Source organism: Eurypyga helias, unplaced genomic scaffold (assembly GCF_000690775.1).
Source record: "Eurypyga helias isolate BGI_N326 unplaced genomic scaffold, ASM69077v1 scaffold2861, whole genome shotgun sequence".
Taxonomy (NCBI): domain Eukaryota; kingdom Metazoa; phylum Chordata; class Aves; order Eurypygiformes; family Eurypygidae; genus Eurypyga; species Eurypyga helias.
The window spans coordinates 1-13,572 of record NW_010228727.1 but is presented as its reverse complement, the minus strand read 5'-3'; the positions used below and the strand labels follow the sequence as shown (position 1 = coordinate 13,572).

At 43.9% G+C, this 13,572-nt stretch overlaps 1 protein-coding gene across 1 annotated transcript in view; it reads right to left on the bottom strand.

Moving 5' to 3' along the window:
* Positions 1-12,696, bottom strand: part of MTOR (mechanistic target of rapamycin (serine/threonine kinase)) — a 65,778-nt gene extending 53,082 nt beyond the window's left edge. The window contains 18 exon segments of the mRNA XM_010160071.1: positions 1,460-1,710; positions 1,936-2,065; positions 2,405-2,539; positions 3,047-3,139; positions 3,232-3,321; positions 3,671-3,793; positions 4,327-4,532; positions 5,191-5,406; positions 5,577-5,821; positions 6,633-6,761; positions 6,947-7,133; positions 7,940-8,048; positions 8,375-8,650; positions 9,095-9,229; positions 9,972-10,172; positions 10,545-10,777; positions 12,088-12,196; positions 12,577-12,696. Of these exon segments, the coding sequence (XP_010158373.1) occupies positions 1,460-1,710; positions 1,936-2,065; positions 2,405-2,539; positions 3,047-3,139; positions 3,232-3,321; positions 3,671-3,793; positions 4,327-4,532; positions 5,191-5,406; positions 5,577-5,821; positions 6,633-6,761; positions 6,947-7,133; positions 7,940-8,048; positions 8,375-8,650; positions 9,095-9,229; positions 9,972-10,172; positions 10,545-10,777; positions 12,088-12,196; positions 12,577-12,696 (2,988 nt within the window).
* Positions 12,697-13,572: the final 876 nt, after the last annotated feature.

Here is a 13,572-nt window from a genome sequence, read left to right as displayed (position 1 = left end):
TTCCCATCCCCACCAAGTTATGTTGGTGAAAAGTTACTGGGGAAGATAATATGGTCCTTGCCAGAAATATCACATTTTTTTGAAAGATGGTGGATTGTATCATAGAAGAATTTTGACTGAGACAATTTTCTGCTAACATACTATGACAGTTTTGCAATTCCTTTTGCCCCAATACTATCTTATGCACTCACTCACGACAACGAATTTACTTCTGAGATTGGTATGAAATAATGTGGGTTAAATCGCTTTGTCCACCCAATACATACAGTCTTTTCTCCTCTAGGAAAATTTAAATTATCATATATTACATTTCATTTCTTCATGCAGTATTTGAAGACTATAGTGACAAAAGTGGAGCTCAGAAGAAGAGAGAACATATTTTTGGTAAAACTAAGTAAGAAATAACATCAGCTTCATTAGTGAGAGCAGTGCACCTACATTTACCAAAAATGAGCCCCAACTTCCTGCACTGTGGCTTTTTTATTTTGGTGTTGTGAGAGGATGCTTACATACAGGACAAGGACCTGCCTCCTTTAGGCATTAGTGTCACGCGTACCCACCTCAGCTCTTCTCCCCAGTACACTTTCACCATCTTCTTTTACCTGAAAATTTTTAAACAGAGTGTGCACAACTGCATAGCTTTCAAGCAAGTTAGATCAGTCAGGTCTAGGAGTTCGGCCAACCCGGGCGTGTGAGATCTTTTCCTTCCAATCTGAGTAGTAGTTCAGTCTGGGAGAAAACAGCGGTTCTATAGCAGGGTTGGGATTCTGCTAAGGGAGCACCCATCCCACCTATAAAACACAGCAGCAGTAACTAGTATAAACTGCCCTTCCCACCCCAGAGATTCTTTTCAGCTGCCTGAGGAAAAGGCTTGGCAAGCAGCAGCCATCTCTGGTTAGGTGAACCTTAAGCCCATTACCATCTTCACACAATTCTCATTTCCTTCTAAAACAGTAACTTCAGTGGGAAGGAAGAGCAAGCAGTGCTGTGGAATCACCACCCACACTGCTCTGAATATTAGCAGACTGTAGAAAATTGAATTTTCCTTCTCACAGATGAGCCCGAGTACATGGTTGCATCAGAAGTTTAAAGAATCTGCCTCTATTATTTAAAAATACTGTTTGCAACGGTACATTAATGCACAGATCACTGAAAGCTCTGGAAGCTGCACAGGCTGTTTTCCTGAACACGACCAGCTTGATTAAAAAAACAGAATCAAATTATGGCCTTCTAAGGATAATGCTCAGAAGCAGCTGTTTCAATAAGCAAAAAAAAAAAAAAAATACCAAGCGCTCACAGGAGAGAAAAAGCAGAGCTGAACCTCACTTCTGCAGCATGCTTGGCAGCAACACACAGCACAGCAATGCCCAAAGCCAGTCGCATTCTCATTCAAAAAATGGGTTCTTATTTCAGGGCAGTGGAACAGGAAGGAGGGAGGAGTGGTCCCTAGTACACTCACCTCTCGGATGGCACCATCGCAAACCCGTATTACATTAAGGAATGTTGGCATGACCTGGGGCAGGAACTGCACACACTTCAGCCCAAGGGATTTGAAAATAAAGGTGATGGCCTGAACTACCATAGTGTGGTGCTGGGACAAGGATTGGTCTCGGAAAATTCTCATCAGTGCCACCATAGAGACAGCTGGATAGAACTCATCCAGAGGAAGGTTTCCCATGTTCACCAACATCTCACTGGTACTGTAGTCAGCTAGGAGAAAAAAAAAAGGTAGTGTCACAAAAGACATGTTAAATGGTCTTGAATACAGGGTCAGGAGCACCTGAGTAGAAGGTGAAAACATACACATCAATAATTTGTGAAAAGAAGACAAACTGCTAACAACAAAACAATAACAAAAAAACCCCAAACAAAAAACCCCCAAGACCTTCTTGTAGATCACACAGTTATTCACTCAGAATAAATTCAGGTGCTTACAAGAATCCTGGCTGGATTTGGACTCTGAGAGGCTGACGGCTGAAGCATCTCGTGACTGATCAATCATGCCAATGTTCACTTTGTGTTTGTAAGGGTCCAGAGCACCCAGCAACCCTAACACACGAATAGCCTGACAAGAGAAAAACAGAACCCAATTCATCAGAACTTCACCGCCAAGACAAAAGTCAACACAGGAACCTACATGTTTGGAAAGGTCCTGAGGATTAATGGGATAGGATCTGAAACTAATGTGGCTGCCTGGAGCCATCAATGCTTTCCATACAACTGCTGGAGGCCATTTCACTGACTCGACACTTTCACCCTTTTAAATCTGCTCATTGCACATTTATCAGCCATAACAATGATCTTTAACCTCCCTCCCCATCCCCAAATCTACGTAGACACATTTGACGCCTCTCTCCCCAAAAAAACTTTCAGGAATGGTTTTGTGATAGCTTCATGTTCATACCTCTCTACGGGTGCCCTGGTTCTGCTCAGTCTTCAGGAAGTTCAGAAGCACCTCCAACAAAGTTGGGTACTTCCTGTATGGTTCCACCACATACCCAGTGCTGGCTACAAGCTGTCCCAGAGTCCAAAGAGCCACCTGGCAAGATCAAGCCCAAGGAAGATGAGTTTGAACAAGGGAATTTATTATGTGTCCTGATCCAGCAGTCATTCAACTTCTGCAAAGTTTCTTTGAGCATTTTAGCAACACATTGCAAATCACGGTCCATGGCTTGAAAGCCGTTATAAAAAACATTTCTTAATAGTGCCAGTAAAGAAAGTGGTATTTGACAATTTGTTAAATCTGACTGCCATCACTGCCCTCACTCAGAGATACAATTCAAATAGGCATTCAACTCAGTGAGTCCAAGCCTTCCAATAAAAACTGCCCCTTTTTTTTTTTCCTTCTTTTCTGTTAACAACTCTGTACTATGCCACAACAGACAGGCATTGCAATCCCTGACCTTGTGTGTGCCACAAGCATGACTGATAACTCCACCAGACAGACCTGAGTGAGTTAAGGGTTCATTTTAGCAGCTATAATGGGACACATGGAAATTTCATTCAGCTTTGGTCACATTAGATAGTAAGTCAGTCAAACACTTACTTGTCTTTTAGCCAGCAGGGAGGAGTCCTGTAGCATGTCCATAATTATAATGAAGAGCTCATCCACCCACTTCCTCATTTCCAGCCCACTGACCTATTGAAAGGCAAAAATCAAAGTCCTTCATCTAGCTCTGCCAAAAGCTTAACAGCTGGCAAGCATGGCAGAGGTAGCTGCAGTATTCCTACCTGTGCAAGCTCCCCTATGGTAGCTAGGACGTTGTTAATCACCCCTGGATTTGGATCTGGATCAGGATCTTTCAGTTTCACAATCAGTGCCTGGCGGGTGACAGAGGAACAACTCAGAATGTGTTCAGAAGACTCCTTGCTGTACATGCAATGCTCAAAATGATCTTTCCTTTTGTTTATCCAAAACTGATTCCACAGGGGCTCAACTTGCATCACGGTGAGCATTTCAACAGTAAATGAAACTTCCAATTCACAAATTCTATGCAAATTTAGAATCAAGTCAAGCTACACTGTCACATACATATATTACTGTGGGTAACATCCACACCAATCTGACTTTTTCCTGTTCTGATGAAGCAGAACTGCAGCTCCTGATAGTCATGTATCCACCTGCTGTATCATCTCTCTCCTAAGTCACCAGGAAGTGTACAGACTCTACCTTAAGAATAGGCTCCATATAGGGACGAATGAGGCGTGGAGCATTAGAAACCAGATGACCCAACATCCTGGCACTTTGCTCTTTAATCCTGCCGACACCACTGTGTTCCAGCTCTGTTAGAATCTGCAGAAAAGACAATGGAAGCATAAGAAAGGGAAAATAGAGGTAGGCAAAAATTCTTTGGATTTCCTCCTCTCCAGTCCAACAACAACAGAGGAAAAAAGCAATCTCAGCACTTGTAAAGTGTGTTCTACATTTACACTCCATCCAATCATTTATGTCTAAATGAAGCTAACTTTAATTAGCGTAAAACTGAAAAGATGGCTCCAAAATCATCTACATGAGATGGTGCCTTCCATTCACTTAAAATCAGCACAGAACATTCTTCCTCAACACAGATGGAAAGCACTCCAGCATGATGAATGGGAGGTGAAATAATGACAACTATCCTTGTCTTTCTAATACATCCTTATAGCTTCAGTTCAAATATCCATCACTAAGACAACTTCTTGAAACCTACTAAGCTGGGTGATAAATATTTTCCAAAAGGGAGACATTCCACGGTCACCACAGCTAGATAGCACCCAGTTCTTTAACACCATCTTAGTCTCAATACCAACTACCCTGTTTTCACTGCAGGCATCCCTCTCAGTTACCTGGATTAACATCTTGCGCAGGAAAGGCATGACAAAAGCAGGGTTCATGCTGCTCAGGCGACCCACAGTACAGATGGCCAGCTCTCGGATTTCAAATACTTGATCATTCAGGGCCACAAAAAGAGCTTGCAAATTTTCTGCTTGGGCAAGGTGGGCATCGAATCGCTCATCCAGAGAAGCCAACACGCAGAAACGTATATCAGGGTCTGCAAGAACACATTTGTTTCTCTTTAAATGCAGTAAACTCCTGTTGTTATTATTGCCCTTATTCACAAACTGGCCTTAAAAAATTCTTCACAGCCTCAGAGAAATGCTGAGAGCTTCCCCCAGCATGAGACACTTCATCAGTGTTTACATATGAGAAACAGGGCAGATCAGCCCGAGATGCAGTGCTTCTCATTACTGCCCCAGCATCCAGAGCAGTGCAATGCCAACCTCTGGCACCTACAAGTGGCACATTTGGAGGCAGTGTGCAGAAAATGAACTCATCTCTGGTTACCATTTGCAACCAAAAGAATAAAAAAGAAAATCAAGCAGGAAGATTCAACAGAAGGGACCAATCCTTTCCCAAACTACAAAGTTGAAGGCCGCGACAGAGAACAACAGCAGAAAGAGTCTCGGGGCTCTGCCTAGTTCAAAGAATTACCAAGGGCCTAGTTTGAGCATTTTACACTACTCTTCTATTAATAGCTCAATAATCAAGATCTGGGAAGAGAAACTGGGAGACCTTTTTAATTCATAAAGCATGACAGCTTCAGTTAGTGGCAAATATGTTCAAATTCTACCACCTTAATAACATCACCTGCTCACGTGCCAAAATGAACATGTGGCAGGGGACCCCTTTTCTCTGAACCCCACACTAACCTGGGTCGGTTATTCCAACCACAAGCAGTTTGCTGAGAACATCAGCCACGACCTGCACTGCCGTCTGACTGACCACATGGGCGTGACCACTGATCAAATGGATGGAAGGTGTGAGCAGGCGAGAGCAAGTGCGGGCTGCTTCCATCCGGATCTCCTTGTGCTCGCTGTTGAGAAAGTGATCTGCGCAGTGCCGAACAAACTGAGTCAGAGAGTGGCCTAGAAAGAAAAAGATGGGAGTTTAACACAGGTTTTCACCTCAGTTACTGGTTTTACCAGGGAATAGGAGTTTAAAGAAAGTGCTCTCAGAGTCTTCTTGCTGCTCGTACTCTACCCCAAGGCACTAGTGTTTATATCCCATACCCCTTGGCCCCCCACTTTCATCTTACCTTCAAACTCAAAGCTACCCAGCGTACGAAGGGCCAGGGTGATGCTACCCACATCGCTGGCCTCTGGGATGTTGGTGAGGCTAGGGGAGGCAAGCTGGTGGGCAAGGCCCTTTGGCATGCCTGGATGTCGCAGAGGCTTGTGCATTAGAACAAGGGAGAGCATTTTCAGCAGCCCATCCTGGATATCCTTCTTTAGCTGGGGAATCTGACGACTCAAGTCATACAGCACAGCTGTTAGAGCAGGGCTGAGGGCAAGAAGCAGGCAGACACTCATTAGAACAGAAACAATGAGGTGTGCACATTTCACCTCTGCCCATCAGAAGATAATTGTGGGCGTTCACCTCTCACAGAAACACATGCCAGCAGAGGACAGGGGTCCTTGTGTGAACACGGGCACATGGGATGACCTCTGAGCAGACTGATCCACGGCAGCGCACACTGCTACATTAGGCAATATTGCTACAATACAGTTAGAAATCGGTATATTTGATCCCTTACACTTGTGGTTTTTAGACCCAAAGGCAACTAATGTTGCCATATGGAAGTTAATTCAATGTAACCTACACAGCTCTGTGCTGCCTGGATACTTTCTCCACACTCTGCACACTAATAGCTTCATGAGCTTGGAAATTTCCAATGGGAACTGTCAGCTCCAAAGGTGAAAGAAGCTAGGAGCAAATATTCAGTGCTTCAATGCTCCTTCCCTGCCAGTTTGATGTGGCAGAAATCTGCTGGCCTTCAGAGGCTTTCTAAATTTGCACAGGCTGTTACCAAACATGTTTGAAGAGTAGAGAGTAAAGCAGATTGCTTTTGAATTCACTAGTTGTTCTACAAAAAGATGTCTTTAGAGAGACCAATGGTCTTAAGTAACTCAACAGACACATTAACACTTAAACCATATTATTCTTCTGAAAGAGCTATACTGATCGTCTGAAAGATCATTTAAAAGCAATAATCTTCCTTCTCAATCTGAAGACGTTTAAGGTTTAATTCTGTGTGGCCAACAATGCCATCCAGTGGCTAACAGAAGAATGCGCTCCTGTGCCTTCTACTTACCTCAGGCCCACAGCCAGCATAGGTTCCAGCAGCTCTTTGATGTCCTGCTGGATACTGGGTCCCATGGCTCGTGCCAGCATGCTAATGCAGGTGAAGACTGTGGCATCAACCTGCACAGACTTCTGCCTCCTGGAAAGGGACCACATAAAAGTTAATTAGTAGGAGCTGCTATTTTTCAAACATCTTTCCATATCCCACTTCTGTGTTACCACTCTCACAGAAATATCTCTGATTTTAATACAGTAACTTGATCCCACAAAAAATATACAAAGAACAGGCATTTCAGTTTCTTCCTTTAACGTTCACATCCTTACTTGTGGGCAAAGTCCTTTGGTGGAAGAGCTGCTTTTATGATTTCAAGGACTTTTGGCAGGTAGGCTTGAAACTCAGACCTGACAGCCACAGAAAGCAAACCCAAGGCCTGGAAGGCAGCTGTTCGCTCCTTCTCCTTCTTCACACAGCTGAGAACATGATTCATAGTGTCTGGAAGATACTGATCAGCTGCCCACAAGAGAGAACAATACAAATATGGGAACTCGTTTAGGTTTATATAGTTGCATCACCTTTGCAACTACATCTTTACAAGTATAAAACTAGGGAACATGAAATGTACGAAATTTGCTGACACGAGCAGTGGCAAACACATGGCACCAGATAACAACATTTTAAAGGCCAGAAGGCTTTCTTAGAAAAGATAAAAATCACCAAAATAAGAAAAAAAATTCAAAACATTGCAACAGGTTCTCCACAAAAATAAGATCCAAGCATCTTGTTTTTATAGTGATTGATCAGAAATTTAGAATAACACAAAGTTTGTTCCAACCCACAGCAGCTTGGTGACTTGTCTCCAACTCTGACACTCTCCTAAGCTTGCTTGATAACTGAACTGCTTTAAAGCCAACTGGCACTTCCCAGTTTTACTTGACATTTGTTGCACATGCAACCGAGAAAAAGGAAGACAACTCTGCATTGAGTGGAAGCAAGAGAGCAGAGTTCAACCCTAAGTCTGACATACTGAGGGGGGAAACAAAAAAAAAAAAGCAAAAAGGATATTCTCTCTCCTATGGTACTGACCACAGAATTCAGACAACAGTTTTCAACCCATTTTCTTCATCAGAACAACACTTTGGCATCAGATACCAAGTCACACTTATTCAGAAAAACAAAAAAGAAGGTCCTCCCTCAGAGCAATTTGCTCATCTTACAAGCACCTATTTCTATTGTTGCATTGCCTGCACAAGCTCAGCTGGACAACTTCCAGCCCAATTTCAGCAGCCCTTCTAGCATCCAATCATCTGTCTTGTCACCTGTGAATGCTGAAGGACGGAAAGCTGCCAACCGTGGTAGCAGATTGAGAACCGTCATCTGGATCAAAGAATTTTTGCTGGTTCTGCACTTGAGAACCCACTGGCACACCTGAAAGGAGAGAGATTGGGCTTTGAAGGACAGCCATACCAGCAACAATGCATGAATGTGTATTACCTGGGTGATTTAAGGCATTCTACTGATATTTGGCTCCAGTCCATCAGAAAGATGGATAATTAAGACTGTTTCCAAAGAAAGTAAATCACCTGCTCTAAGAGAAACAGTGACAAAGCCAGGATACTTAAAATTAATGAGCAGTGATGCGTCAATTCAATACTAAGCAGTATTGTCTGCTGAGTGAGGACGTGGGGGGTGATTGCTCTACAAGAGCCAGTTGTTATGAACGTTGGTATAGAACTTGAAGAACAAATACTTACTTGATCAAACTTCTCTTCCATTAGATCCCTGCAGCATCGACTTTCTACCAACGTAGACTTTGCTGGGACAGGTGAGGTTGCGAAACCCATGATTCCTTGGTGGGCACTGTACCCCAGAAGACCGGCCAAAGCATTTGACTGAGAGGGCTGAAGAGATTGGAAACTAGTGAAGGGAGTGATGTGGCGGGGTTTGGTACTGAAGCCCATCAAGTCTTTGCAGTACTTGTCATGCACAAGCTGCTGCTGAGTGATTTCTTCCATTTCCTCTCTAAGGCGCTGGACAAAGTAGAAAAAGCATGTGTTTTGTTTTGTTTTTAAATAAAGTAGCTGAAAAAGAGATTCCCGATATAGTGATACCCAAATCTCCTGAGCGGCATCCTGTATAATTGATACCCAAATGGCTGTAAAATATCAGCTAAGCAAAATCCAGCAAAAATATTTGGGTATCTAACATGCAACAGAGAGTCCTTGTTCCATATAAAATTATTGTTCATTGTAATTTAATCCTTTCCATAGCATTTTCCATCAGACCTTAATAGGTGCTCAGCCCAAACTCATCCCTGTTATTTCTCTGACACACTTCCATTTGTAATAATTGATGCTCTAACTCCATGTTCAGATGACTTCTCAGCCCAACCACCCCACAGTGAGGTATTTGCACACACTGTCCAGTAATCTGGCAACCAAAATCCATAATCTCCATCTTGTTCCTTTACTCACCTCTCCCTCCATACTGCTGATTCTCACTAGCTCGTTGAGGATCAGTAAGGCACCATGGATTCGGTCATCACGGTTCATTCCTTTCTCTTTGGCCAAAGTCTCATCAAAGCCCTTCTCAGCCTCTTCATATGTATGCTTGGGGGAAAATAAAAAAAAAGAATCTCAGGGATCATGCAGGAACAAAGCCCGTGGGAACAAAGTAGTACTGCCAGTCAAGAGTCACTGATGTCCTGTAATTTTCCAAGACAAACCTCAGCTGAGTAATAACAGAGCATAACACCACAAAATTTGGATTCACCCAGAAGTTGTGGACTCTGCTGCAAAGCATTTTCAACAGCACTAATCAAACAGCCCATGAACCACATAATGGTATAGACTTCATCAACATCTGCATCACACATTTGACTATGACTAATCTAAGTTCATGACATTTGACTGAACTGTCCAAACTTTATTTGATATGCTGAAGCTTGAATTCATGTGCCAACGGCAGCAGTGCTAATGTTCAGACAAAAGCATCCTTACCTTTTTCACTCGTGTTGTCTACACTAATAAAACCATCTGCTAGTAAGCCATGACAATAGATAGATGATTAGATGGCTGTAAAAGTAGGTCAGGCTCAACAACTGAAGAGGAGCTACAGATAGAGCAACGGATTCTTGATGGAGTTGTCTCTTGCTTACTTTTACCGTGGCCTAAAGGAACTGCTCATTTTGTAAGCCATTATATTTTCAACCCTTGAAAGCGGAGGCAGTTTTCTACTGACAACCAGACATACTAACAAGGGTGACACAGGTTCTTGGCTGAGACAGCTCTTTGAAAAAAATGGCACTTGCTCATTATGAGGAGCTGCTTCAAAACAAAATTATATCCTTACTCTGTACCACTGGGGCTTCTGCATCTCTTTTGGCTCCCGTTGAGTGGTGAGGATAAGGCAGGCTCTTAAGGCAGAAACAGCTCCCTCTCGGATGGCCTGTTTGGGATCCCACACAGCCACAAATATATTGTCAAAGAATGGCTGTACTTGTTGGAAGAAGAAGGTAGGCACGCTGATTGCCAGCTCACGCAGGACAAGAACCTGGAGGTGGGGAGAGAAACAGCAACAATCTGTGAGGATGAGCACCCATACACAAACCTCATCATTTCTATACCGTAGTGTCATTTATTTAGACTGGTAGTATCTGCGAGCCTGAGCTGTTTCCAACTTCATACTTCTGCAGTTCCTGCCACAATGGTGTCTCTGTCTTCTTCAGGTACCGGACTAAAGTAGAAGCAATGAAGCAGCAGTACATCTTTCCACAAAAGCATCACAGAGTCTCAGACATGAACTGGCAGCCATTCTGATCTTGATCAGGGCTTTTCCACAGTTTTCTGTGCACATCTCCTACCACTGTTAATTAATCCTAACCATCCCATTCCAAGACAGGTGAAGACAAGAAAGATCACTTACAGCTGCATGTCTTCGACCTTCATTCCTGTCAGCTCCCAGCCATTCCAGAGCTCGTTTCACCTCAAATTCCACATACTCAGCTGTGAAGGTGTCGCCAGCCATGGCAAGCCTCCCGATAGCCTTGGAGGCCATCTCCATTACAACAGGGTCATTTGATGGCAAGAGGTTCCTCAAGTAGTTGGCAAACCTGCCGATGCGGGTGGCATTACCTCCTTCAACACCGATAAGGCTTGCTGTAGAGAAAGGGAGCAATGCTGTAGGTTCTCCCTAGGAGTCAGTGAGGCAGACAGTAGGTAATCCCTGGATGAGAGTTAGTATTCCCTATCCATTCCTTAAAGATTCCCATTAACTCCTCCTAAACTGAAAATCCACAGAAAAAAAATACTAATCAAGCAATAGGAAAGGACCACCATTCTTTTGAACCTGACCTTGTTAAGTGGGCAGGAAAATGCATCCAGTAGCTTCATAGAATTTCCCCATTTTTAGTTTAAAAAGAAAAAAAAAATAAATCCACCCTAAGATCACAGACCCATTCCCAATAGAAAGGCATCCATCCACATGCAACTACTACGGCTGGTCCGCCCTCAGTAGAGAAGTCAAAGACTGAATGGACCAAGGACATCGCTGTCCCCCTCAGCCCTAGAGACGGTCTCTCCCGGCCAGGGTGGAGGCACGTCAGCAGGCGGCAGGGTGGCAGAAGCTTTCACTGCCGGTGCCTGGGTTGTACCTGCTCTGTAGATAAAGAGGCCATCAGTGTCCAGGGTTGTCAAGCCGGCACCTTTCAACAGCACTAAATTCACAGAAACAATTTTAAAGTGATACTGTCAGCTTAAAAGCAGATGATGTCAACAAAGATTTCTCTAGCTAAGGGTCTTCTGCTGCCTTCAAACACGCTGGGATTGGATGATTACGTCTGTGAGCCTAAACCACAAGCACCTCCTGTTTGGTTATTAAAGAAGTAACTGCTACAATACAGGCAACTCGCTTGGAAGGCAAAGTATTTATGCAAGCTGATTTCTCTAAGAGTCAAGATGCAGGCAGCTCTGCCATGTCACAGTGAAAGCACAACCAGAGCAAGTGATGGAGCAGCTGATCCAACTCAAAGCAGCAGCTGTGTGAACCCCTTCCAGGGATGAAGGCTGCTGTTACTGAGCCAGGTAAATTTAAACTACAAGAATCAATCTCCACAGACAGAAGAGAGTTGAGAAGGTCAGCCCACCCTGATACGTATAAATGGACAGCACAAACTGTTCTCAGCTGAGCTCGAGAACAGAATTTTCATGTGCTCAGCACTCACGTTTGATATTCAACTCCCAGAAGAGCTCAGGGCCCATTAAACACCAGGTTTTCAGCTACTCTCAGCAGCTCCCATGCTGACACTTACAGACAGATTTTCAGAGCCCAGCAACTAGCACGCACCCAGCGTACCAAGCAGTCAGACATTAGGCCCCGATTATAAGAGCTAATTACTTTTCAGCATCTGTCCCTAGAGACAGCTGCACAAAGAGAAAACTCACCAGAGGTATTAAGCACTTTCACTCACCAATAGCCAGAATGCCACCCTTCCTTTCATTTGCATCAGAGCTAGAGACCAGCTCAAATATGTGATGGTTAAGCTGATCATAAAACCTGGTAGATTCCTCCTGACTCATCTGTAAAAGGAAAAAGTTCTAATCAGCTTCTAGCATTCTTTCTTTCCTTCCTGCCCCTAAAACCTCCATAAAGACAATGCCTCTTAGGTCACTTAAACAAAAAGAAATTAAATCAACCATACATTCCAAACACAAAACAGCATCTCTTCCGTGTGCCTTAGACGTGTCAAGTTTTTTTATTCTGGTGCTTGACGACCCATCCATGTCACCAACTCACTCACCTATCCTACATGCTGGGGCAAAGCAAAGCTCCTGCTATGCCCCACTGCTGCCCGAGGACCAGCTTCCATATTCCAAAAAATTCCATCCCCAAAGTACCCAGCCCGTGCCCTACACTCCTATGATAAACAAGGATAAATTATCACATTTCCAGCACTCACTTCACGGAGCTCCATGGTGACATAATGCTGCAAGTCCTTGGCAGCTTTCGCCCTCGTCTCTTCACTGCGACTCTTCAAGCCATTGGCAAATTGTTGGAGAATGGACACAGTGCCCGACATGATGGTGGTATGATGGGGCTCGGGGGCATCAAGTCCTGTAAATTCTTCAGAGAGACACTTTTTTTTACTGCTTTCAGCTATTGAAATCTCTGAGCTCCTTAATGCTGTCCCTGCTGCCTGTTTCCAAATAGACGTCTTATTGCATGCAAGGATGCTGTGCCAGTAGAGCATAACGTTACAAGCAATGAATATATTCCTTAGGCCTTACAACCCTGTGATAAAACTATATCACCACATAATACCTTGACCCTCAGTCTATTTGCTCTCTAGTTTCTCACATACCAATATATGCGCCAGTAGGTCAGGTACCTGACCCCATGGTGATCTACTTCTAAATCAAGGGTCATGCAATGGCTGAAAAATAGCAGGGTCAGGTAAGGATTGACAATTACCCTACAATAAGTAGGCACAATTATTCCCATGATTATCGTATCTGCCTCCTCCTTGAACACGTTCATCCAAGTTTCTCCACAGAAATTCTAGTATTATGCCAACACAAGGAATACTCGGCGCTCAGGGCCTGGCAAGTGTTGCATTCTCCAGCAGATATTTAGAGATGGGAAGCCTACTCATAGCAACAGCAATCATTGCAACAGGATATTTACCATCATAACACATAACCAAACTTTCTCACGAGTCTTTTTTTATGTGGAAAAGATTTTATAGGCTTGACCCCCTCCGATTTTCAGGTTACATAAGCCCTAACCAAGCACTTGACAGAAGGGCCCGCTGCGACACAAGGCACCAAAGCTTCAACTTCTCCCTCGAATATTCCCCGACGCGGCCTCAAAGATTCACCGAGATTACAGCGTGGGGTGGCTTCAGGGCTTCCCCGCGGCTGGGAGCCAGGAGAAGCTCCCCCGGACGGAGAGAACA